The following is a 26142-nucleotide window of genomic DNA, read 5'->3' as shown; positions in this document are numbered from 1 at the left end:
CTAAAAGTGTCCTGTGGTATTTGATGATGATGATTATGAAAATTACATGTATAACACCTTTCCAGTACCCAATCCTAAACCAACTTACCGGCAAGAGACAGCAGCAAATAACATGCAGCATACTCCCCAGTCCATCTGGAGGACTGTATCAAGCACTAGGGGGATTCACAAAGGACACAGTAGCAATCTATATCTGCTCCTTCACACATATAGAAGCATACACACTCGTTCACCCACCTGGATTCCCTGGCAGAAACTCACCTGGACTAGGGAGAACACAATATCTTCATCCAAATCCAAGACCCCAGGGCTTTGGGCACCCATTACCTAGGTACTGACCGCTGCATACTAGGAACACCCAACAAGAACTGCCCGATGTTTTGTAGATGTTCTGGCCCAGTTGTCTTGCCATCACTGCCAAATATAGACACAGGAGGAAAGTGAAATTGGAACCACATTATCAATGTTGTTTACTCATCTACCAGCAGTTTAAATGTTAAAGATATTTGTTTACACTAAATTACATTTCTTCTTCTCTGCATCATGATACTTATTTTTTGAAAACATTGGCTCATTGGCCTAAATGAATACGCTGCCCATACCATCTAGTGGTAACAAAACAACATTACACTTAATTGATTAAAAACAAGACAGTGGGAATCCCAGTCAAACGTTTCTACAGCCAGAACAGACAAAACATGGGTTTAAAACTAGCATATTAACCTGCTGTAGAAAGATAAACTTTTGTTTTTGGACTAATTTGGTTCTTTTGCTTGTTTGGCCAAAAATAACTTACTGCTCTACATTTGAGGACTTTGTTTTTTTGCAAACACGATTTTTATACTTGCTGGGTCCTAACAGTGCACAACATGCAAATGCCTGGTTCTTGGGATTTTAATTTCTTTCTGAAAAGTAATGGGGTAACTGCTAAATCATGTTTCTTCTAAAGTCACAAGTATTAAAAAGAGTTTATCCTGCTTTTGTGGAGTAACTATCTACTCTACAGGTGAGGTCAGCACGAGTGTGAGGATATGAGTGCCTGAGTGTTAGTGAGGTCAGGGTGCTGGATGATCACCACCATACCTCATCTTCAACTTCTCAACTCATCCCATACCAAAGAATTGGATGGAGCACCATCATTCCAGAGAACACAGTTCCACTGCTTCCCAGCTCAATACTGGGGTTTATACTCGTCTAGCCCTTGTGTGGAATTAGACATGGTGCCAATAAGTTCATATGTATGTCCAACTGTTACACAGAGTCCTATTGTATTGGCAAGACTTATCTACAAGAACTATCTACAAGCTGTATGCACATTTGCTCAGCTGTGCCACAAACGACTGAACAAGAAGTGTTTTTTTTATGTAAAGTATCTCTCAGGGTATAAAAGTCTTAAAATGGAAAATACAGTACACCTATTTTCCTCCCCTCTCCTCTGATTAACGAGGTGCCAAAGACAGTGATCTTCACACATAAGGTGTTGAGGAAAGGTGGTAAGAACATCTTGAAATTCAAGTTAAAATGAAGTTTTGGGAAGTCTGACGTTATGTTGAGACATTACACATCCAGTATTTTTGCTACAGACGTTACCTCATGGCTGTATCGTCATATATTAGGGCAAAAGTTGGAGGACCCATGTTCCTCCAATGTTCCTCTTGAAATCATGGATATTATGCAGGAGTTTGTCCCCTTTTCTTGCAGTAACCATACTCTACCCCCTGTGAAAAGGCTTTACAATAGATGTTGGAACATTGCTGTAAGAAGCTATTGGATTGTACTCAGCCCTGACAGGTAATGCATCAGCGAGGTCAGGATCTGATATTAAATGCCACTACAACTTCATCCAAAGATATTGGATGGAGGTCAATCACACCAGATAACACAGCTTAACTGCTTTTGTACTGTACATAACTTAAACACATCTATGGCACATTGACACAAAAAACAAGTAAAGCTACCTTACATCCTTGTTACCAAACAAGACAATTAGCAGCTGGAATAAAAATGTACTCACCCACTTACGTCTCCAAAGATTTCTCAGCATGGTTTTCTGTAACAGGGTGGCACGGAGGGTCTGGATGGGTGTTGCACAGCTCCAGGGGCCAAGGGTTCTGGGTTCAATTGCTGTTCTGGTCGCTGTTTATCTGTCTTCTCTGGGTGCTCGGGTTTTCTCTGCAACCTAAAAATATACACAATAGATCAACTGGCCCATAGTAAGTTCAATTCGGCACATACTAAATTGCCTACTGTGAATGAATGATTGTATGATGTTACACATGCTTTGAAAGCTGTGGCTTATTCAACGGTGCATATTTACAGTGCTTATTTAAAGTGGATCTAAGCGGAAGCAGTTAGCGCTCTCCTCCAAGCATGTTGAGCTCCAGTGGTGTTTTGTTAGTGATACATTTAGTTGATATTGTGAAGCTTCTTTGTGTGTCTTAGGGGTAAAAAGTGCTTGCCTTGACCCTTCCAGCACCGGTAATATTGTGTAGTAGGGGATTCTAGATAGTAATGGGAACTGGATGCAGAGAGTGAGAGTGAACGAGGGAAGATTAGGAGATGTGAGAGAGATGATAGAGCAGAAAGAGAAGGATTTCTGACAGACGGGGATGATGAGGTCAGGAATGGGCGGACAACACAGACAGGATGACCTTTGAACTCACAGCGAGACGATGTGGAGGAAGACAATGTCACATCACTACCTCTACGCTGCCACTCACACTCCACCCCCCACCCTACAAAATCAGACACACACACGCACACACACATACACCACATTCACAGTAACTCGGTCAGTCACTCTGTGTTGTGTGTCAAGAAATGTACATTTCAATCTGCTAAGAGAAAACAGGGTGCATGTTTTTAATAAAGTGGCCAGCGAGTCGCAGCGCAAGGGAGGTGTTTCCAATAAAGTGACCAGTGAGTGGAAGACCAAGGTGGGTGTTTCCAATAAAGTGGCCAGTGAGTGGAAGCACAAGGTGTGCGTTTACAATAAAGTGGCCAGCGAGTGGAAGCACAAGCGGGGCGTTTCTAATAAAGTGGCCAGAGAGGGAAAGCACAAGGTGGGTGTTTCTAATAAAGTGGAAATGTGTGATATGTTGTGTATTAGTTGAACTAGAGGAATCAAATTGAGTTATTTTTTGTGTGATTTTTCACAGCTTTGCATCAGTGTGTGTTTGTGTGTGTTGCTGGTTTCTCATCAGCCTTGCATCAGCGAAAGCCCAGCAGGCCCGGTATGATGGGTTAAGGATGAGGAGCAGAGCGGAAGAGTATGTGTTTGTGGTCACAGTGTGAACGAGTGATGACACAATTGTCTGACTGTATTTACATCAGCTCTGCTGTTTGAGTGAGTGTGTGTGTGTGTGTGTGTGTGTGTGTGTGTGTGTGTGTGTAAATATTTGTATCTGGGATCTATCCAAGATTTATCTAAGTCTGATTATTCTTAAAAATTGTAGGTACTGTACAGTACACACTGAAGAGCAAAGACATTAGGACAAGCTTTTTTGAACAATACTAACCTCATATTCTGCTACATCAGCTAAAACACGCCCACTCTGTCTAGCATCCCTATGCTGACCAATAAGAGGAGAGGTATGACCAGTCCATCCACCCAGAGAGAGAGAGAGAGAAAGAGAGAGACACTCACATAGTAGTATCAGCAGAATCAGACCTGTGACATTCTGATGACAGAAGAGCACTTAGACACTTGCTCCACTCAGAAGTCCTGTTATGTAATCATATTGAAATAGTTACTGTAAAGAACAGCAGTAAGAAGACTGTAAACTGTAAACAACTGTAAACTGATTTAAAAACAAACTGACTGTATGATATCTGTAAAGTAAACCGAAGTGAAAAATACTGTAAAATAAACTAAAGAAGTCTGAATGTCTTTAAAAGTAAACTGACTGTAAAGTAAAAAAACTGAAGTACACAGACTGTAAAGTAAAAATACTATAAAACAGACTGTAAAGAAATCTGAATGTCTTTATAGTAAACTTTAAAGTAAACAGACTTTAACGTAAACAACTGTAAGGTGAACTGACTAAAGTATACTGACTGAATCTTTATGTAAAGTAAAAAATCTTCAAAGTAAACTGATAAAAAAACAAACAAACTGTAAACTGACTGTGCAATATACTGACTAAAAAAAAGCTTAATGTAAACTAAATGTAAAAAAATTAAGTGAATGTAAAAAAAATGTAAAGATTTCTGATTGTGTCAAAACAAACGTGTGAGAGAGTTAGAGAGTTAGTGAGTAAGTGTGTGTGTGGATGAGAGAGAGAGAGAGAGAGAGAGAGAGAAAGAGAGAATGATGTTCTTTTTAATGAGCTTGTGTCACTCAAACATAATTGAACACACAGACACAGACACACACACACACAGGCAAATGATATGATTAATAGAAAGAGACAGAAAAAATAAGGGTGAGAAAGCATATATATATATATTGAAAAAGAAAGAGAGAAAAAAAGGGGGTAAAATAAGAGATTAAGTGAAGGGGTGTGTGAACTCCCTGAACCTGCAGCAATGACGACATCACCCTGCAGAGGAGGAGGAGGAGGGTGAGTCATCTTCATCATGGAGAGAGTGATCACACTCGTTTATTAAATTGCTCCATTCTTTCCTCCACCCTTCACCACATCCGTCCAGTTAATTAACAACAATCACAACACTACTCTCTCTCTCTCTGTCAGGGGGGCATTTACTGACTCTATCTACCCTAAAACCTGGACAAGACAATTAAAGTGGAATTACAACAATTCATCATGCACACACACACACACACTTGTTTTCAATGTATGGTAGGGACACCCCCTCCCCAAAGCCATGCATTATTGACTAGGTCGAGGTGGAGGGAGGAGATGTTCTCTGGATCGCTCTGTTTTCCTTCAGTTTAGGCCAAAAACATTATTCCATACAGGCAGACTTTAGAAACCGTAATTAGTTGAATATTAGTCATTAAAACTGAGTTATTTGGGAGTGTATTCAACTGGGATGACTTAGGGAAGGAATGGCTGATTGCCTGTGGTTGATCAAAACACACCACATGTACCCAATGTCGATTTCCTAAACTGAGAAGAACTTGCCTAGAACCTTACACAAAATATTATACTGGGATCTTAACCTTTCCTGCTTAGAAATCTATGAAAAGAGAAACTTTCCTGGTAATTACATTGGAACTTATCCAGGATTAGCTGGAAATGAGAGTTCATCTGAGAGTTTACCTGGGATCCACTGAGAAAAAGAGCTCACCTCACCTCGTATCTCACCTCGTATTCACTGGGGAGAAATGTTTGCCTGTTTTTTTTTTTGTTTTTTTGTTTTTACCTAGGGTTCATTGGAAAGAAAAGTAAACCTGGTATCTTATCTAGGATTCATTTGGAAGAAGAGTTCCCCTGGGATCTTACCCAGGATTCACTGGGAATAAAAGTTCACCTGGTATCTAATCTGGAATTATCTGAGAAGAAGAAAACCCCTGGGATCTTGCCTGGAATTTATTGAGAAGAAGAGTTCGTTTGAGATCTTGCCTGAGGTTTACTGGGAGGAAGAGTTCACCTGCTATATAACCTGGAATTCACTAAGAAAAAGGATCTTGCCTGGGTTCATTGTAAAGGAAAGTCAACAGGTATCTTACCTGGGATTCACTGAGAAGAAGAGTTCATCTGGGACCTGGAAAACAAAGGAAAGAATGCCTCACATATGATAATTTGGGATCTTACCTGAGATTTAAAATATTTACTTTGAAGTCCAATAAAACCAGCAAATTAAACTCCTATCAAATGACACCATTAAATCCTTGAATTAGCCATTCTATACTTTTACAAAAAGTTTCCATTCGGTTTTCCATTAACCTGAATTTGACAATGCATTATTGTTAATTTTCGGGGCACCACAAAGCATTTGTGCGTAGGGCATTGGAATGGCTAGTGCCGGCCCTGCACACGCATACACACACATATGCACACACTTCCTAAGACAAGGCATTCCAGTCTGTTCCCCTGCTTCCTGTTTTCCAGTCAGGTGCTGTAACTCTGAACTTCTGCTGGAATGAAATCATTAATAACCGTGTGTGGGGTCCAGAGAGGAAATGGACTTTTGGAACAGTAAGTGCTGAAAAATATGCAGGTGCTGATGAAGTTATCTTATTCTCTCTCTCATTCTCTCTCTCTCTCTCTCTCTCTCTCTCTCTCTCTCTCTCTCTCACACACACACACACACACACACACACACTCACACTCACGTCAGTGAGATCAGTCCAGCAGGAGCATTTTTGGTGTTTGAAGTACAGCCCCCTCTGCTGGTCAGGTTTAAGAACAAACACAGGTCTGTGAATCGATTCAAATGTGATTCTGTAGGAAATGTTTTAGTAACACTTTATTATGATTTTGTTATTTATTATTATAATTATTAGGACTAAATTTGATGTGTTTCTTTTAATGAGAAATACATTTGCTATATACACATATGAGAAAATACAAATATTATGTTATGATGGTTTTCAAACTGAATTTATTAAATGGTCATATTTTTTGGAATTATTATTTTCATAAGGTAATCAGGATTTTACTCATGTTATAATGTATTATTTTTTAGCAGTGTGTGTGTGTGTATGTGTGAGAGACAGATTAACCTTCCCCCTGGTGATCTTTGTGTGCACACTGCAGGTCAGGTGTCTGAGCCCCAGGTGAAGCTAAATTAAGCCACATTTGAGTCTAGACTGATTAAACTCAATGGCCAGCAGCCCATAGAACAGAACTGGACTTTAACACACCAGCTATCATATCCTCACACAGAATCTCTTAAATAATATCGACAAGACTTTGTTCTCAAGCTCATACCTAACTTTGTAGAGCTCCTCTTACAGAATCTCATACAAACACCCACACAGAACTCTACAACTTTCTATTCAACCTTACACAGAACTTCATAGAAATCCATACATAGAACCTTAAACAGAGTGTTGTAAAGAATTTCTACATTACTTTTATTATCCTTATATAGAACCTCATGTAGATCCCCACACAGAACCACAAAGAGCTCCCTATACAGAACATCATGTAGATTCCTATAGAGACCTCAAACAGAAACTCTTAAAGAATCTACATCTACACCTCTACATTACTCAATGAACCTCACAGATACCCATACAAAATGTCATAGAGATCCCCATAAAGAACCTCATAGAGATAAACCCCATAGTTTTCCATACAGAACCTCTAACTGAACATATTAAAACATCTCTACATCTTTTTGTACTCAACCTCTTACAAAACCACATGTAGTACCTCTAAATAATTTTGTATTGAACCTCATACAGAACCTTACAGAGATCTGTACACAGAACCTAATACAGAACCACATATTAAAAATCTACATCACTTTTCACTCAATCACACTGAGATCCTAATACAAAACCACATACAGAATCCTGTACAGAATGTCTACATAACTTGGTGCTCAACCTCTTACAGAACCTCATACAGGAACTCAAAGAATATCTTATAGAATAAAGAACATAGAAATAATATAGAATATAGAATAAAACATTTCTGCAAAGAAACCACTCATTGCCAGTTATCGGTAAAGCTTAAGTGCAGTTGTTGCTGCCAGGGGTGGCACAACCAATTTATTAGGTTGTCAGACATCCGCCAAACTGCATACACCCCTTCAGGTCCCTAAACTCTAATCCACAAAATACTGACCCACACTTATTTGTATGCCATTTTAGCATCCCCATTTCCTCCCATTCACTCCACTTCATTTACATCTATGCCCAAGGACTCAAGTTTAATTTGCCCGACAGCCACCAAACAGCTTGAACTGCTTTGGGGCAGCCCCCCAAAGCTCTATTCCACAGCCTACATCGTTACTTCAGGGAATGTCCTTTTCTTCTTCATCCATTTTCTTCTTATTTTTCTGCCCGACATACTACCTCAAACCAAGCCACCCAGAACAAACCCCCAGTTGTGTTGACCCGCCTATGTTAATTTGTCATTTTATTTTCAGCCTTATTCTTCCAATTCAATTCCATTCATTTTTGCTGCCTACCAAACTTTAATCTTCCCCTTGTCCAACAGCCACCAGAATTGCTGTCTTCTGATAGCAATCAAACATCCTCTATCAGGACCCGAACTGAGCTGTAGGTAGCAATAGCTTATAGTTATATGGTCTTTAGCTTCACATACCTGCACTTTGTGTCGCTATTATCCCTCCTTCCTTTAACTTTAGCTGTGCAACCATGTTTTCCTTCACTCCATTTATTGAACAGTGTGTTACTCTATTCATTTTTTAACCTTCTTTCTTTTGATTACGGTTACTGTTCTAATTATTTATTCTAGTTATTGTAAAGCACGCTCATCTTTTATGTTTGTGTGATTTGGTAGTCCTGTAATTAAAACAGCAAAGACGATTAACCCTGAGTTATACTGAGATACAAAATATATATATATATATATATATATATATATATTTTATACCCTTTTAGTTTCCATGGTAACAGCAGGGGTCTTGAAATGTTGCAGCCCTTAATTGAAACCACACACACATACACACACACACACACACACACACACACACACACACAGAAACTTAGTCAGCACTAATTTTACTCACTACTGCCCTCTAAAGGTGTTACTGCACCTGATAGAAAAACGTTACTCACTACTGCCCACTAAAGTTGTTACTGCACCTATTAGAAAAACGTTACTCACTACTGCCCTCTAAAAAACATTACGCACTACTGCCCTTTAAAGGTGTTATTACACCTGTTAGAAAAACGTTACTTACTAATGCCCTCTAAACAAACATTACTCAGTGCTGCCCTCTAAAGGTGTTACTGCACCTGTTAGAAAAAAAAATTCTCAAATTATCAAAACCTTTAGTTTATTCACCTTGTGTGCTTTGTTAAAATGATGACCTTCGTTCTTCGGGCAGCTATGGAGAGGAATGGTTAACGCTGGGAGGTTTTCTGAAACAAACAGAATTCAGTTTGTGTTTATGAAGCAGTTTCGCACTAAACAAACTTTTCATTTTATCTAAAATTAGACGTGTTCATTATATGGAGAGACAGAGCCTGTGGTGTAGAGCCAGTTTAAAAGGATTTTAATTAGCATCTCACATCTCATACATACTCACACACTCAGACACACACACACACACTGCATAAGCATTTACACTGACTGCATTTTCCAGTTTAATAAAACAATCAAAAAATCCTGCTGGGCTGCAGTTTCAAGAACATTCATTTAGATACACAAAATGTGTTTTAGCTCCTGCAGCATGCAAACACACACACACACAATAGTACCTTTCCTTTGTCTTACTTTGGAAAAGTTTGACATTAAATCATTCACCTGTATGCAAGCTGCACCCAGCTTAACCAACAGGAATGAAACTTGGAGTCTGTCAGTAGACTAACCTCACAATTTAACGATGCAATACATACCACAATTGTTTCAATCTGTCCTAGCATAAAAACACATTTAGAAATTTGAATAAAAGAATATTTGGACTACTGATAGACTACATCAATGCTATATATAGTTCATGATTTAATCAATACACAAAATAAACCACTTCTGACACCAATCTCTACAACTAAGCTAATCACTAAATATCGATTCTGTATTTTTAAGGAAATCGATACAGTACTGCAAAACAAAATAATGCGATCCTTCAATATTTTCTTACATCCCTAATCCATGAAGACCTATGACTTTGTCCATGATCCATGACTGGGTCAAGTTACAGGAGTTTCTTCTACTTTTGGACATATTTCACCATTGACCATTGGAAATGCCAGACTTTGGTCTCAAGTATAGCAAGCAAAGCATGTGACTGAAACCCTAGAATTATGAGACACTAGTCCTCCTGTAACCATCATTAAACATCTCTGTTCTTGTGCTGCAGTACAACTTCTTTGTTGGTTCTGCTCACACTCACATATTGATGAGCCTAGGGTGCCTTGGGTGCCTCAGATTAATGGTTTGTGCCTCTTTACACCTCTATTGGTAGGTACTCACCACTGCTGACTGGAAGTCTTTCCCTGAAGCCTTGGGAGTCATTTGGGAGACTCTTAGACCCAAAATGTCGCCTGGACATACAGATCAGTCCCTCTCAAAGTGCTGCAGGGCTTCAGGCTGCTCAGTGCTCCTCATGCAGTTTCTTTAGCACCATAAAGTGGGTTCTCCTGGGTTCCTGAGTTGTCCCTGCAGTTTTTGCTCATTAAAAGGGAAGTTTAAAGGTCACTGAGATCTTCTGATAATCGTTAATGATTCATGGTTCTCAACTCTTTCATATATCTGCCTTTGATCTAAATCTGAAAGCTCAGAACCATAACGGTCCCAAAAGGGAAACCAGTAATTAATCATTTCCCTCTGTTTACATTCATGCTAATTAACTTAACTAGAGAGAGAGAGAGAAAGAGAGAGAGACACTTTTTCCCCAAACATACATTATTCAATTATACCCACACACACATAGACAGAGTAAAGAAAAAAAATATTTTTTAAATGTTGCTGCTGTTCTGAACAATCTAGAACCTCCAAAAGAACAAAAGTAAGGTTTAATTCTGTTCACACTACCCCACACACTTGTAGCCCATCTAGACCCTTCAGAAAGACTACAGCGGGGAAAAAGAGTATTTAATACTCTGCTGTTTTTGCACGTTTTCCCATTTACAAAGCAAGGAGAGGTCTGTAAAAGACCAAAGAGCTACCTAAAAACACCGGGGACTAAACTTTAGACCTGCAAAAACCTGGGATAAGCTACAGGACAATGGGCAGCAGCTTGGTGAGAAGCAAAAACTGTTGGCGCATTTTTTAAAAATGGACAAAATACAAGATGACTATTAGCCTCCATGCAAGATCTGGCCTTGTGGGGTGAAGATATTTCTGAGAAAGTTCAGGAATCAGCCCAGAACTACTTAGCAGGACCTGGTCAATGACCTGAAGAAAGCTGGAACCACATTATTAAAGATTACCATTAGTAACAGACTATAATGACATGGATTAAAATCCTGCAGGGCACACAAGATTTCCCTGCTCACGCCAGCACATGTCCAGGCCTGTTTGAAGTTCAACAATGACCATCTGGATGATCCAGAGGAGGCATGAGAGAAGATCATGTGGTATCAACCTCCCACGCTGTGTTTGGTGGAAGAAAAAGGATAAGTAGAACCCCAAGAACACCATCCAAACCGTGAAGCATGGGGGTGGACACACTGTGGAAGTGCTTTTCTGCAAATGGGACAGGTTGACGGCCGTATTGAAGGTCGGGGGCATGGGGTCATGTATTGCAAAATTATGGCCAACAACCTCCTTTCCCAAGTAAATGCATTAATGTTGGGTCATGGCTGGGTCTTACAGGATGACAATCACCTGAAACACACAGCCAGTGCTAACACACAGCAATATCTTAATATCAGAGCTATATCTTCATAACCAAGGATATATTGACTGTGGGGGGTGCTGTTAGCCAATCAGAGGTGATATTTTTGCATGTATGAATATCCATGAGCAAGAGCCAAAACCTGTCTTTATTCTGAGACCACTAATTCAGTGATCTAAAGCAGGGCTAAATATAAACACCTGAACATGTTTAAAAAAAAAAAAAAAAAAAAACGGCTCACATAGCATTCATTCATACTAGAGACCTCAACCAGACTATTTAAAATGAAGGAAAAATTCTGTCTCACACAGTTGAAGTGTACATATGATAAAAAATACAGACTTCTCCATTCTTTGTAGGTGGAAAAATGAGCAGCATATCAATTACTGATTTCCCCACTGTAGAACCCACAAAAGGACAGGAGAATTGTATATTTATTTATACAAGTCCTGTTTACATAACGACTTGTTTTCAAGGCCAATCTAGGAGCACTAGAGGTACTACAGTGAGGTTTGTCCTGCACACAATCATAGCTCCACCTCCAAGTATAACTAGGTTAGGTTTATACTGCTCACAATCTGTCTATTTACACCCTGAAGTACTTTAAACACAGATTCAGAACTTAATTGGTCGAACTGTAATGATGTTGTTGTGACCCACTGTTTATGGTCTTTAGTCCAGCTCCTAATGAACTATACAATGGGAGAGCTGGTGTAATTGTATCTGCCTAGATACAACTGAGCAACTTGTTCTGATTGGACAGTGATCTGTTCATTTTAACCCATAGTTTACCTCAAAACTGTATGTGTTTGAGAAAGAAAATGTGTGTAAGAGAGAGTGAGAGACAGAGAGGGAAAGAGACAGAGAGAGAAAGAGACAGAGAGGGAAAGAGACAGAGAGAGAAAGAGACAGGGAGAGAAAGACATTGAAAAAGAAACAGAGTGCATGTGTGTGTGAGAGAGATGTGAGAGACAGAGAGAGAATGTGTGTGTCTGTGTGTGTAAGAGAGAAAGAGAGACAGAGGGAGAAAAGGAGACAGAGAGACTGAGACCGAAAAAGAGAAGACATTGAGTAAAAGAAAGAGAGGGACTGAGACAGAAAGAGAGACAGACTGAGAGAGAGAAAGAGGGACTGAGCATGAGAGAGACTGAGGTAGAGTGAGAGAGAGAGAGAGAGAGAGAGAGAAAGAGGAAGAGAGAAGCGCTATAGTGGTGATTGGTAGGTTTCCCAGCAGCTGCACAGTCGACGTGGCCAGAATTACTGATACAACAGCAGCAAGAGTGTGTGTGTGATTGTGTGTGTGTTTGTAAGATATACGTAAACCGTGCTGCAGGATCATCCATCTTTTTTTCACTTCATTACAGAGGATACACTCAGTTAACCCTCGCCTGGACACACACACATGGTCAGCGTTGCGGTCAGTGTGTGTGTGAGGGAACGAGACAGTAAAGGAGTCTGCAGTCTGATCAATACACAACCGTGTGTGTGTGTGTGTGTACGGCTGGGCTCTGTGCTGAAGTTCTAATCTTATCCCAACTGAAACACACTGTTCACTTTAATCTCTCTCTCTCTATCTCTCTCTCTCTCACACACACACACACACATTATTACACACTCAAACATAAATGTTATGTAATTACCAGAGCTATCAAAGAGTGAAAACATGCGAATATTACACAGTGTAATCTATGGTTAACATTACCAGGCTGAAGTGACTCAAATCCAGTTTATTGCCTTAATGTAACACAGATCTGAATTTTTCACGGCTGTGTGGACAGGTCCCAGTGTCAAAGCAGTGTCAAATCCCATCAGTTCAGGACTGGCAACAGCACAGTTTATTACTTTTAATCTCTTCTTTCTCAGCCATGTCGTTGTATTGCATGTAGCAGGTGGTTCTGCATTGTCTTGTTGAAAAATACATGGACATCCCTGGAAACATGACAACTAAAACGCAGCACAAAACTCCATAGGATGACCAATGCAGACTTTAGGACTTGTTGCTGGTAACAGTCTGCATTAGAGATGCATCAAAATATTTTTTTTCCCAACCGAGTACAGGAATGAGTATTTTTGTATTTGTAGATACAATACCTATTTAGAATTAAGCAATCAGGAGCACTATGTAACAGTATCGTTGTTAGAGTTATTTTTGAGTTTTGTTGCAACAGAGTAACACTATACATTTTTTTTCACTTTACTTTTCCAAACAAGCCTATTTTTAAGGAATTATGAATTATCATTATAAATGTGATGTCAGGACCACATCAGCCAATCAGATGAGACCTTCTGAGAAAAAAACAGGAAGTAAATAAGAAAGGAGTGAGGACAGGCTGAGTGAGCGGCATTTTGAAACAAATTTCACTTTTTTTGTACCTCTGTTGTTTTATATTGCCTGTTGATTTAGCATTGGATGTATGCATTTTTTATGTGAAGGTGGACTAGTGGGTCCTGGGGAGTTGAACTTCATAGATTTCAACACACTAAGTACAGTATGCTGAGTTACTGGGTTTAGAGCATTGCTTTCCTTCTCTCTCGTTCTCTCGCTCTTACTGTCTTATTCTCTTTCTGTTGCTCATCCTCCCGCTTTCACTCTCACAATCCATCACTCTTACTTACTTACTCTCATTCTCTTACTCTCATTCTCTCACTCTCATTCTCTTGCACTGTCTGATTCTATTGCTTTTCCTCTTATTCCCTCACTCTCATTCTCTTGCTCTTTCTTATTTTCTCTCTCTTCTTCTCCCGCTCTCACACCTACATTCTTTCTCTCATGCTTTCTTTTTCATTCTGTCACTTTTTCATTCCTTTGCTCTTATTCTTTCACTCTCTCTCTTTCATTCTCTCGCTTTCTTATGCTTTCTCTCTTGCTCTCGTTTTCTGAATATATAAACAGTATTTTGGTCTTGAGCGACAAAGATGTTGTGAATAAGAGTCGTCTGTTCTTTAGTGCAGCATGTTTATATCTTGTTGGTGAGTATAAGTACTAATACATAGGCATGGTATCGGGCCAAATATCATTTCCAGAACTGATATTAATTTATCTCCAGTCTGAGTACTTCTTTTCACCTTTGGCTCAAATCTCATGGCATCCATTTCTCCCTCAAAAGATCTGGAATACAGATTTGTCTGATTATAATATGTTCCACTGTGTGATGGTCCATCCCAGAAGCCTCAGAGCTTAGTAGAGAAGTCGATGCTGCTTTTTTGTTGTTGTTTTTTTTTGTTCAACCATGCTCCATGATGAATGGTCATCTAAGGGTTGTTCAGTAGGCCTTGTCCTTTACACACTGAAATTCCTCCAGATTTATTTAATGTTTTATTGGCATTATGGGCTGCAGAGGTGTTTCTTTGAAGAACATTGTTTTTAAACACTTTAATTATTTTCATTGCTTCATCATTTTGCGTAGGTTAATAATGGGTGAATTACTTATTTCTTTATTTATTGTGATAATATTAAAATATACAACTTAAACATTCATAGACACATAAACACACATCCTATAAAGTCAATAGCAAAAATCAGCATTTAAGATTTACAGCTATGTTGTATAAATATATAAATATACTTTAACAGTACAGAGACAATTCAAGAGGTGATAACTTGATCAACACACACAGACTGTGTTTGAGCGTGTTTGTGTGTGTATTACTGCTGTTTAAGGAACAGTGCAGCTCCACTCTGGATCCACTGGTCAGGGTTTCCTCCACAGGGGAGCTGAACATTAGTGACCACACGCACCCTCTCTGCACTCGTATACACCGGCAGCCACACACACTCCTCCTCCGAATAACATCCTGGAACACTCTGAAACACACACACATAATAACACTGATATAAAAAAAGTCATGGGCTATCAGAATGTAAATTTGAGGATGATCATTGGCCAGTATTGTAAGTTTAACATTCTACAAAAAATGTTAAACAATCAGAAGATGTTTTATACTTTAGATTCTTCTAAGTAGCATAGTTTTCTTTGAGAACAGATCTGCACACTCTTTGTATTTTAATATGGGTGTCTTCATGAGGGAGAGTCACCTTAAATAGTTTTCTCAGCATCTTAAAAAGTTCCTGGATGTGCTGAACAATAGTTGCTGCTTTTCCTTCACGCTTTCTCTGTCTCTCAAATCACCATCTCAGTTAATCAGGTTTAGATAAGGGGATTGTTGAGGACAAACACTTTTTTACTGTTTACTACATAATCCCATATGTGTCCCTTAATTGTTTCATGTAGAAAATAAATTAAATAAAGGAATAAAGGAAACATTAAATGAGGATTTATATAGTATATAAAAGTGTATATATAACCAACATTTCTACTTAAATAACTTAAAGTATTTGTATTTGTTACTCAACACCTCTGCTCCTATTTAAAAGGAAAAAATGATTGAGCTCCAGAAAGACTGAGCAGTTCATCCATAGTAAAAAACTGCAGAGGTTGCAGGTGTCTGGTGCTGAAACACCTGCCTTTTTTATATGCTTCAGATCAGACTATTTGTGGGTCTGGAGTCCATCCAGCTTTTAGAAAAATATCACGTTTATTCCAGCGCTGCAGTCGGTCGGCAAAGATGGAAAAATGTATCTCCAGGTGGAGCGCTCCACTGATCATAACAGCACACTGCTGTCGCCGCTGACCATGACAGAACTTTAAATACCCAGTATGCCGTTGTCTATCTACTGTCAATTAAAGTGTGTGCGCACGCGTGTGTGTGTGTATACCTGTGGAATCCAGGCCATATAGCATGCAGGAACAGCACACACACTGGGCGAGTCATGCTGGTTCTCACTCAGGCGATTTCCATCAAAAGTACAGCCCTCCACCTGCAACCCTCCCACCTGCGAACAGCAAAAATACACAAAGATGCACACCCTATTTTGAGATTAAATGTAGCAGCAGGCCAGGTAAAGAGCCTCTTTTATAACCAATAACAAAAAATTACCAAGAATAAATGACCAAAAATCACTAATCATTGATAGCTGACCCACAACTGTACCCAATATTAACTAATTAAGCTTTACTAAGTAAGGTCAACTAACCAAAGACATTCAAGCACATACACAAGCCTAACTGACCACAATTTAAAGATTAGATAAAAATTCCCAACCCAGTGGTCATTTCACGCTTCAACTCCTGCAATGCAGTGTTTTTTGCTTTCCCCATCTTCCCCCAAATTAGCTAGGCCAATTGTCACATCCATTCAGCTGCTACTCAGCTGTATATCCAACACAAGGAGGGTGAAGACTAGTACACGCCTCCTCCGCAACATGTGAAGTCAGCAACCACTTCTTCTTGAACTGCATCGCAGAGTAAGCCAGCGTCCTCTGTTTCAACACACCCAGTACACCTGGTGCTGATCTACATCACCCTAGGAGTAATGAGGGTAAAGAGCGCCATCTACCCACCCAGAGGGAGCAAGGCCAATTGTGCTGATGACAAGCTCCTGATCATAGTGGAAGCGCATTAGACCACTGGACCACTCTGTGCCCCTGCAATGCAGTGATAATACCTCCTGGCCTGTGTAGTAAAGCCACTTCAGATGGTTAAGAACGCAGCAGTGCGCCAGGTCTTCAACCAGCCAAAATGTCGCTCCACTGGATACTGGTTGCTGCTCGTATTAAATTCATCATACTTGTACTTTCTCTTAAAGGTGCTGCCTGCTGCGCTCTTTCAATAACCTTTAGTTAGCTTTACCAAGCTCTTCCAAAGCACTTACTCTCCTAACACCTCTAACTAACTAACTACTTCTAACCTCATTTCCTCCTTTCCTTCTCTCTCTATCCCACTATTACCCATTGGCCTTCTTTAGGCCCTGCCCAAAAAGGTTTTGCCTTGGACTTTTATGTCCTCTGTTAATGTACAATTTTTTTTGTAAATCGCTTTGGATAAAAGTGTCTGCTAAATGTAATGTAATGTAATGCAATACTGTACAATGAAGTACTAAAGCTTCAGTTGGAGATGCAGTGATGGTGAACAATCAAAATGAATGTTAGTGCACGTGTGTACCTTCACTTGTAATTTGGATCCTGTAATCTGACCCTTCCACGATGCCACAAACTTCAGGCTGTCCATAGAGCAGCCCATTGCCCTGCAGAACATTTACAACCAACACACATTTATCACATGCATTAATATTTAAACACACTCCAGGGTTTGCGGTTTATCAGGTGAGTGGTCTGGAGGGTCTGAATGGAGCTCAGGTGTGTAAGATTGTGTTCATTTGGACAGAGGAATGTCCAGAAATATTTAAAAGTTGTAGGCATAGGTGTATATGTGTGTTCCAGAGTGTTCAGGTATATACAATAGATGTGAAAACGAGTACACAGGGTTGTGTTGGTGTGTACAGGACTGAACACGGTGCAGAGAGTATATAAGGGTATTCAGACGTGATGCTAACGCATCACTGGGCTAAATCGGGATGTATAATAGTGTGTAGGTGTGTGCATCAGTTTACAGGGTGAGCTGGGTGTTCATGTGTATTTAGGTATATAGAAAGGAGAATGGGGTGTATATGGGAGTACAGGTGTGTTACCTGGCAGTCTCCTGTCTCAGGGCGTTGAGGAAGGTGTCCGGATGGAAGAGTTCAGACAGATCAAGTGTATCACTACGCAGTGTGTTCTTCTCCACTCTGTCCACCCAACTCTGTCTCACACACACACAAATTATTTGTCTGTGTGTGTATGTTTGTGATGAAGGTGCAGCTGCTGTTTGTATTGTTTTGTTTACATGTTTGTTTGTTTCTGCACTCATTTAATTAAACAACAGATCTGGATGTGGGATGAGCAGGTGAGCAATTACACACACACACACACACACACACACACACAGCGGCATTCTGGCTGCTGTCCCGGTACCTGCAGGAGTGTAACAGTGTGTGTGTGGGTAAAATAGGGTAAAGTGTGTTAGCCCTACTGAATGATGATGATCTACACAAACACACACACAAACGCACACAGACACACACAAAATACTATAGGGTGGGCTAAAGGTGCAGCTCTAACAATGCTGACCTTCTACACACAATATCAATGTACATCTTAACACTCTTTCTCTCAAACTTCTTTATCCTCTAATCTCACTCTTTCTAATCTCCATCTCTTTCCCTGTTCTGTTCCTCACTTTCTCTCTCTTTTAAGGCAGAAGGAGTAAAACTAATTTGGAACACTGCAACTGGTTGAGAGAGCCTGGAAACCTCAAAGCGAGAAAGAGAGAGACGGAGAGAGAGAGGATTACCTGAAATAAACAGTTACAGTATTCTTATCGTCTGTATACATTAATAACACAGCAGCACTGACACTGACATTCGCTGTGTGTCCATTGAGTGTGTTTGTGTGTGTGCACCTGAATGATATAAGGCATGCCCTGGCTGTAACCATGGTGATAACAGGTGTTATCTCCTCCCTTAAACAGAACCCACACTGATCGGGGTTAACTGCACACTGTCCTTCAAGCTTTATCTCAGCCACACACACACACACACAGCAGCCTCATTACTGCAGTAATGTGGCCACAGTGAGGGGATATTCATGCTGTATTAGTCAGATTCCAGCTGTTAATACTAAGGTCATCTGAACCTTTATTATAATAACCATTACACACATACATGGGTGCACGCACAAACACTCACACACTCTCTTTCCCTCTCACACACTCACACACTTACACACACACACAGTACGGGTGACTGCATGACAAAGTGTGTGTGTGTGTGCTGAATTATTCATGAGGGCTTTATTATTCACGCCATTCTGCCCAACTGTCTCCTGCCTCCACCCAAGGTCAAACTGACTCTCTCTTTCTCCTCTTTTCTTCTCATCCCCCTCTCTCCCCCTTTTTCATTCTCTTTTCTCTCTCTGGGGATGCGCTGCCACTCCATAGGTGTGTGTGTGTACCTGGACAGCGAGAGCTCTGGCCACCACAGCTCTGAGGTATTGCATTGGATCCTCTGGCCCCTCCCACTTACTCTGCCAACTCAGAGGACACTAAGATAAAGAAAAAGAGCAAAAAGAGAGAGAGAGATGGGTAAGTAACACTGGATCATGATGACTCACTGGCTCTCTAGGACTCCTCGCACAGACAGTGGCATCACTGAGGTCAAACTGAGAGCCAACACTTAGACAGTTGCTCCTCTCGGGAGCACCTTAAAGAATGTTTCTTATCTCAGTATGAATAACATTACTCACACTAAGTAATTAACATAGGCTAATCATGTGGTTGTGCTCTCTATAACTGTGTACCTAGTACTCACTGCTGCTCAGGGGGTGTAAATATTGAGTCACGCTGAAGTTCTAATTTAGCACTTGTTTGTCTGATTTAATTCAGAAGGGTTGTGTTAACCTGTACTCAGTGTACATCTGTACTCAGGCCTGTTGAGATCATTCCTTTATCAACTTACTGTACAATAAATAAATAGAGATTTGCTGCTGTTGGTTGCTTTCACACAGTTTATAACAGAGATGTCAAGTAACACTACAAATATTTTGTTACCTTACTTATATAGAAATGTTGGTTATCTATACTTACTAGAGTAATTAGTTTTAGACAACTTTTTCTAAATCTGGACTTTCTACTACTTACATTTTAAAAATAGCCTTGTTACTCCTATTTTATTTCATCTTATTTTCAATTTCAAAGCTTATCGTGCAAATAAAACCCCTATCCAGATAAACCTCTCCACCCAGAAAGAGTGAATCTGATATTTAAGCTACGCAGGTGGAAGGACTGTTGGTGGGATGTACAATAGCACTGAGCATTGTCACAGGCATTTCGAAGGGTATAAGATAGAGCCCCTTGTGTATCTAGACCTGATTTACAGGTGGGCTTAGTCTAGCCCTGGTCATAAAGGTCAAAAGTAAGGTGTGAACGGGGATCACAGGTTGGAGTACAGACTGTGAGCTCAGAGCAGGCCTCTGTTTTCCTACTATTTTTTGTAATATAGTGCTAACAGTGACTGGAGCGACCAGAGCGCTGCATTATTGATTTTCTCCACTCTTAAAGAACAGCAAGAGGCGATGGATCAATCAATACAAACTATTTTACAAAATCAATCATCAGATCTCAGTGTGTGTGAATAAATGTGTTTATTGAACCTAAAACCTCAAACCTGAACAGTGTCCTAGAGGAAAAAGGCAACCTTTAAAGCGATATTTTAAAAATTTTCCACTATGCTACTCAAATTTACTTCCTTTTTGGTAGCTGGTACGTGGATTTCCCTTACTACATCCATCCCCAAAATGCAGGTGGTGATGCTTGAGCTCTTGCTGGATGCTTTTGATAGGTCTTGTGCCTCTTTAAAAGACCACTGCATAATGTTACAGGCTGCCACTGTGAGTCAGATCAAACTAAATGTGATTGTTACTGCAGACTGAAGATTTTATAAATGGCTAGGTTGTGCTGAATATCTGCATTTCGTTGCAGAAACAATCACTATAGCCACAATTCGCTATTAGCCAAACATGCATATGCACAAAAATATTAATTTTACATCAGGTTTGTTTAGTGATTAACCTGGTAGACCCTGTATTTAAGCCTGTACCTCAGCTCATTACTGTTTCATAGGCCCTACAACTGAACTCTGTTTAACTCCAGGATTCACAATTATTTCTGTATTGGTCATACTAGCAAAAGAATTAGCTTTGGGGATAAAGGAGTGCCGAATAGACTCTTTAGTTCACTACTCCCTATTCTCAAACACTCCTGTTATTTCCCTCTGTCTCAGTAGGCCGTAAACTTTATTAAACCAGTATTTTACAGATTGTAAACTTGGTAAAGCTAAAACATTGCTTTAAATGTTTGAGAACCACGGCCTTATATTAACAGTTAAAATATATATTATACATTAGCTTTTATTTTCTTTTATTGCGAGAATAAAGTTGCATGACCAGGATTTGAAACATCACTCTCTGAAAAATAGTGTCTTCAGACTGCTGGGCCACTCAGCACCCCTAGACTTTTACTTTAATGACAAATGATAAACACACAGAGTCTATAGTATGTACCTCCTGGTTGAGTAGGGCGGTTGCCAATTTATGGACGTCAGCTGTGAGGAGACAGGTGCCCCTGATCACCTTGCTGAGCGAGGCCAGTGATTGGTGGATGCTCTGGACCAATCGGATTGCGTTAAACTGCTCAAGCTGAACAAATGACAGCACAGGAGAGCCAACGGCTTCAGCAGGAGGAGAGACTTTCTGCTGGATCAGAGAGGAACCCTAAGAGAGCGAAAGAGAGAGAGAAAGAAAGGAAACCTTATATTCATCCTAAAACCCAAACTTCATCTGAAAGTCCAGACTAAGTCGCACCAAGGTTCAAGTATTTGTTACATTGTACATACAGTATCTGATTCACTTAGCTTCGGTATCACACTGCAGTTTAGTGAGATAGATTAAAGAAGTTTACTACATCCTGTCATCATTAGCTACAAGTCTCTCTATACTTCATAATAATAACTGGCTTGTAGAATGTTAGTTTTGTTAGGTGAGTTGCTTTGCTTTCAGGTGTTGTGCTGAATTCAGGCACTCTGACAGAATCAGACTCCCCTTCACTTACACACTTTTGCCCTGCAACAGAATTAGTGTAAAAGATTCCTCTCAGATTCCTTTTATTTCTGTTTATAAAAATGGTTAAACTACTGTTAGAGTAAACAGATTAATTCCTAGTCTTCAAGAGACGAGTTCTTTATTCCTCTGGTTTGTTTCAAAACTGACTCAACTTTTTGTAATTGGTCTGAAAGATCATCTAGAACCATCTAGAAAATGTATCACACTGCAGATGAACTGAACCATGGTTAAGCAGATCCCAATCAGAGAGGACACCTCTTTTGGTTGGTGCACGCTTCCTTTTACACCTGATTTGGTCATGTATTGTAGGATAAAATTCTTTGGTAATATTTGGGTCTTTTAACCTGTATTTTAATGTGAAGAACTAAACAAAGATGTAAAAAGTAAGTTAATGTGTGTGTGTGTGTGTGTGTGTGTGTGTGTGTGTGTGTGTGTGTGTACCTGGTTCAGTCTCTTCCACAGGTTAAGAACAGGTGAGAGGCCACTGGACCAAACCTCTCTGTCAAACTTTGAGCCCGCAGCCACCGACCTACTGAGTATTCTCAGCTGAGAGATCACCTACAGACACACATACACACACACAGTGTCAACAATGAGTTATTACTCAGGTGTGTGTTACAGAGACGTGTGTGAGTGATGTGTTAGGATGAGGAAATCTGGAATTCCAGAACGGTCACACACACTTTACATTCAGCTCAGACAGACCAGCCTCACACCTGAACCGCTTTAGCTACTGCTGTTAGCACAGAGGAGCTGATGGGCTAATCGATCTCTCTCTCTCTCTCTCTCTCTCTCTCACACACACACACACACACACACACACACACACACACACACACACACACACACACACACACACACACAGGTGGGTGTGAGCAGTACTGAGAGTCAATCCCCAACTCGACAGTGACAAATGAGTGCAGAGCTCAACACTAATCTAAAACAGAGAGAGAGAGAAAAAGAGAGAAAGAAAGCGAGCGCAGGTAAGCTTATGGGCCCTATTGTTCACCCTGTGCGAGGCACATCGAGATGAACGTTACTATCTTACACTCTATCAATAGTCTATTTTCATGCTTTGCATCAGCACCGTTAAAATAGTGTCACAAATCAGGAATAAATCTACACTGATGGGCGTAGAGGTCTGGAAGTGAGGTGTGCTCAGGTAAATTTCTGGAGTTTTTCAATCTTGGCAGTGGGAAATACAAGTGCCTTGCTGACTGATTTAAACTCTGACAGTCAATAGTCACACAGCACAGCTTAATGTAAGGAAGTAAGATAATAAGTATCATGACGCTCCTTTAAATAATAGAAAACTGTACAGGACATGGGTTCTCCAGTCAGGAACACCTGGCCTCAGACAAGAGAAACTCCTGAAGGCTTACTTTTTTAAAACTTTAAGCCATGTGAATGAAGAATTAAAAATGACAACAACAGAAATATAATTATTTGTTTTGACAGTGACGAGACACAAAGTATCTTCAAGTACCTGTGTGCTGGTAATTCGCTGGGCTGAGCGCTCAATGTTGGCAGGCAGGCCGAAGAAACTCGGTCTGTCATCTTCTGGAAGACTCTCCACCACACTGCGGTAATCCTACACACACACACACACACACACACACACACAAAAATACAAGCCTCATGTAGGTAAGGAGTAATGCAAACTTGCATCCCACCAAACACAAGGCTTCAGTTTCCTTCCAACACCTATTTCATACTTGTCACATCAGTCAGTGCTGTGTGTGTGTGTGTGTTTGAGCTCACCATTATGCTGCAGGAGTTGGGGAGACTGATCTGAGTGGGGAAAGCGTGTGTTTTCCTGCTACGTGAGTGTGTGAGAGCTTGTGTGCTGAAGAACTGCTGCAGGTAAGAGCGCAGAACCCTCAGATCACACACATTGTCCACACGACCACCGTAGATCGCACTCTCCAACAAACCGTGCACACACTCCCACTGAAACACCTTACCGCCTGAAACACACACACACACACACACACACACACACACACACACACACACACACACAGAGTATTTTAGCATTTCTCTTTTTATCAGATATTTACACTGACATAGAATCTTCAGAACAGAAGATAAATAATAGGTTAACACAAACACTCAACAATATCATGCAATCATTTTACTGATAAATCAAACAGAATAAAATCTTGTTTATCTGCTTATTTGTTTGTGGGCTTGTTTATTTAATCCCTTTTTACTCATCCTCTTTATGCTATTTGTAATGAAACATGAAATATCATACCTAAATCCAATCAGTAATAAAACATAAACATATTGAAAAATAAGGAGATAAATAAAATTAAAACACACACCTTCAAAAAGTCGATCAATGATGTCAAAGCCAGCCCTCAGATCAGACAGAGAGAATTCATAGAACTTAGTCCAACCCTGCAAAAACACACACAGACACGCAGGTGAAGGTCTAACAGCAGTTGAGGGCAAGAAAATAGCAATACATTGAAGACTCACAACAGTTTGTTTTAACAAACTTTATTCATTTTTAACACTGTTTCAATAGGTAATTTATATATTTAGTTTTGTGTAACCCTACTTTTCTTATTACCGAAAAAGTAAACTTTACTTCTACCTATGGTGTGTTTTTATATTATGACATTTTTCCTAAAATCACAATTTTTTAAATATATAGTTATCTTCATAACCTCTGTACCATGATATGGATCGTTTCACTAGGTTCTTGTAATTATTTAGCCATAGAAATAAAACATGAGTGTACACACGTCGAGATGTCTGACATGTTGCTTGAGCAAACATGGTACCCTGACCCCATATGGAGACTTCATGTTGAGAAATACAACATCTCAATAAATATCAGTCTACATTTTTAAAAATGTGTTATGTATATGCATGTGTGCGTGTATATGTGGTATATGTGCCATATACAGAAAAGACTGTGTGTGTGTGTGTACGTACCTGGGGTATATAATTGCGTCTCTCCTGACAGACCGCGTGGAACCAGGCCAGGCAGAACAGACTCTGAGCTCGAGCCGTCTGTCCTCCTTTACTGATCTGATTCGAGGTCCATGACTCGTAGGTTCTCAACAGGTTCTTCTTTAGACCAGGAGGAGCCTGCATCACACACACACACACACACACACACACACACACACACACATATTTACACCATGGAAATGTTACCTGCTTCTTTATTGTCTCATGTTATCATTTTTATTAAGTATTAAATATTTAGATTATTATTATTATCTGAAAAGAACTGCAGATGGTCCAATGTTTAGAGCCAGGAGGTTCACAGTTACTTTTCTGACCTACAAGACCTAAGATAACACACACACACACACACACACACTTACCTCGTAAGTGATCTTCAGACTGGACTGCAGCAGGATGGGGGTAAAGTTGGCATGAACCTCTGCAGTCAGCCACAGCCTGAACCCTGCTTTAGGCTGCATACTGTTTAGCTCCTACAAACACACACACACAAACACTTGTTACCTAAATCAATAAAGAAACTGGAGATAAACTGCTGTAGGCTAAATGGGCGGAGGTAAACTGATGTAGACTGAATGGGCGAAGCTAAACTGCTGTAGGCTGAACGGGATTACAGTAGGTGCACTACTGACCTTCTCCAGCAGGGGCAGCCATGCAGTGACCAAGTGCAGATTCTTCAAACAGAGCCACTCTCCACTCCGCACACACTCCCTCAGAACCTGCAGCGCTACGTCAGCCTGGCCCTGCCCCATCGCCAACTGCGCACATGCACACACACAGACACACACATGGACACACACTGATCTCAGTGATGGAGTAGTGGTTTATTATAGAGCCTCAAAGGTGAATTGACAGTTCATTTTAATTAATACAATCTTCTTCAGTGAGTGAGATAGATAGAAAGAGAGAGAGAGAGAGAGAGAGAGAGAGAGAAAGGAGAGAGGGGGGATGAAACAGAGAGAGAGAAAGAGAGGGAGAGGGAGAGAGAGAAGGAAAGACCTCATGGTAGTTGTCCCGTCCAACTGTGTCGCTGGCGAGCTCTAGCAGCTCCTGTGATGGATCCGCTCCAGGTGAAATGATCAGAAGGACCGGTTCTGTCTCCACAGTCTCTCCATACACTCGCCGCAGGTTCAGAGGTGGAGGAGACAACTCTTTCATACCTTAAAAAAAAAAAAAAAAAAAAAAAAAAAAAACACGCACACGCATACACACACACACAC

At 40.3% G+C, this 26142-nt stretch overlaps 1 protein-coding gene across 5 annotated transcripts in view; it reads right to left on the bottom strand.

Moving 5' to 3' along the window:
• Window positions 1-14803: 14803 nt before the first annotated feature.
• Window positions 14804-26142, bottom strand: part of LOC103040540 (cytoplasmic dynein 2 heavy chain 1) — a 70390-nt gene continuing 59051 nt past the window's right edge. For all 5 annotated transcript variants that reach the window (XM_049466922.1, XM_049466924.1, XM_049466925.1 and 2 more), the window contains 14 exons: window positions 25922-26082; window positions 25555-25680; window positions 25285-25395; window positions 24887-25042; window positions 24268-24343; window positions 23702-23907; window positions 23427-23531; window positions 22382-22498; window positions 21383-21592; window positions 19277-19366; window positions 17917-18026; window positions 17391-17472; window positions 16106-16222; window positions 14804-15193 (listed from right to left, as the gene is read on the bottom strand). In XM_049466922.1, coding sequence (XP_049322879.1) covers window positions 15035-15193; window positions 16106-16222; window positions 17391-17472; window positions 17917-18026; window positions 19277-19366; window positions 21383-21592; window positions 22382-22498; window positions 23427-23531; window positions 23702-23907; window positions 24268-24343; window positions 24887-25042; window positions 25285-25395; window positions 25555-25680; window positions 25922-26082 — 1826 coding nt within the window. In that variant the 3' untranslated portion in view covers window positions 14804-15034. The remainder of the gene's footprint in view (window positions 15194-16105; window positions 16223-17390; window positions 17473-17916; window positions 18027-19276; window positions 19367-21382; window positions 21593-22381; window positions 22499-23426; window positions 23532-23701; window positions 23908-24267; window positions 24344-24886; window positions 25043-25284; window positions 25396-25554; window positions 25681-25921; window positions 26083-26142) is intronic.

The sequence above is a fragment of the Astyanax mexicanus genome, chromosome 18 (genome assembly GCF_023375975.1).
Source record: "Astyanax mexicanus isolate ESR-SI-001 chromosome 18, AstMex3_surface, whole genome shotgun sequence".
In the NCBI taxonomy this organism is placed as follows: Eukaryota; Metazoa; Chordata; class Actinopteri; order Characiformes; family Acestrorhamphidae; genus Astyanax; species Astyanax mexicanus.
This window is presented reverse-complemented; position numbering and strand designations above follow the sequence as displayed.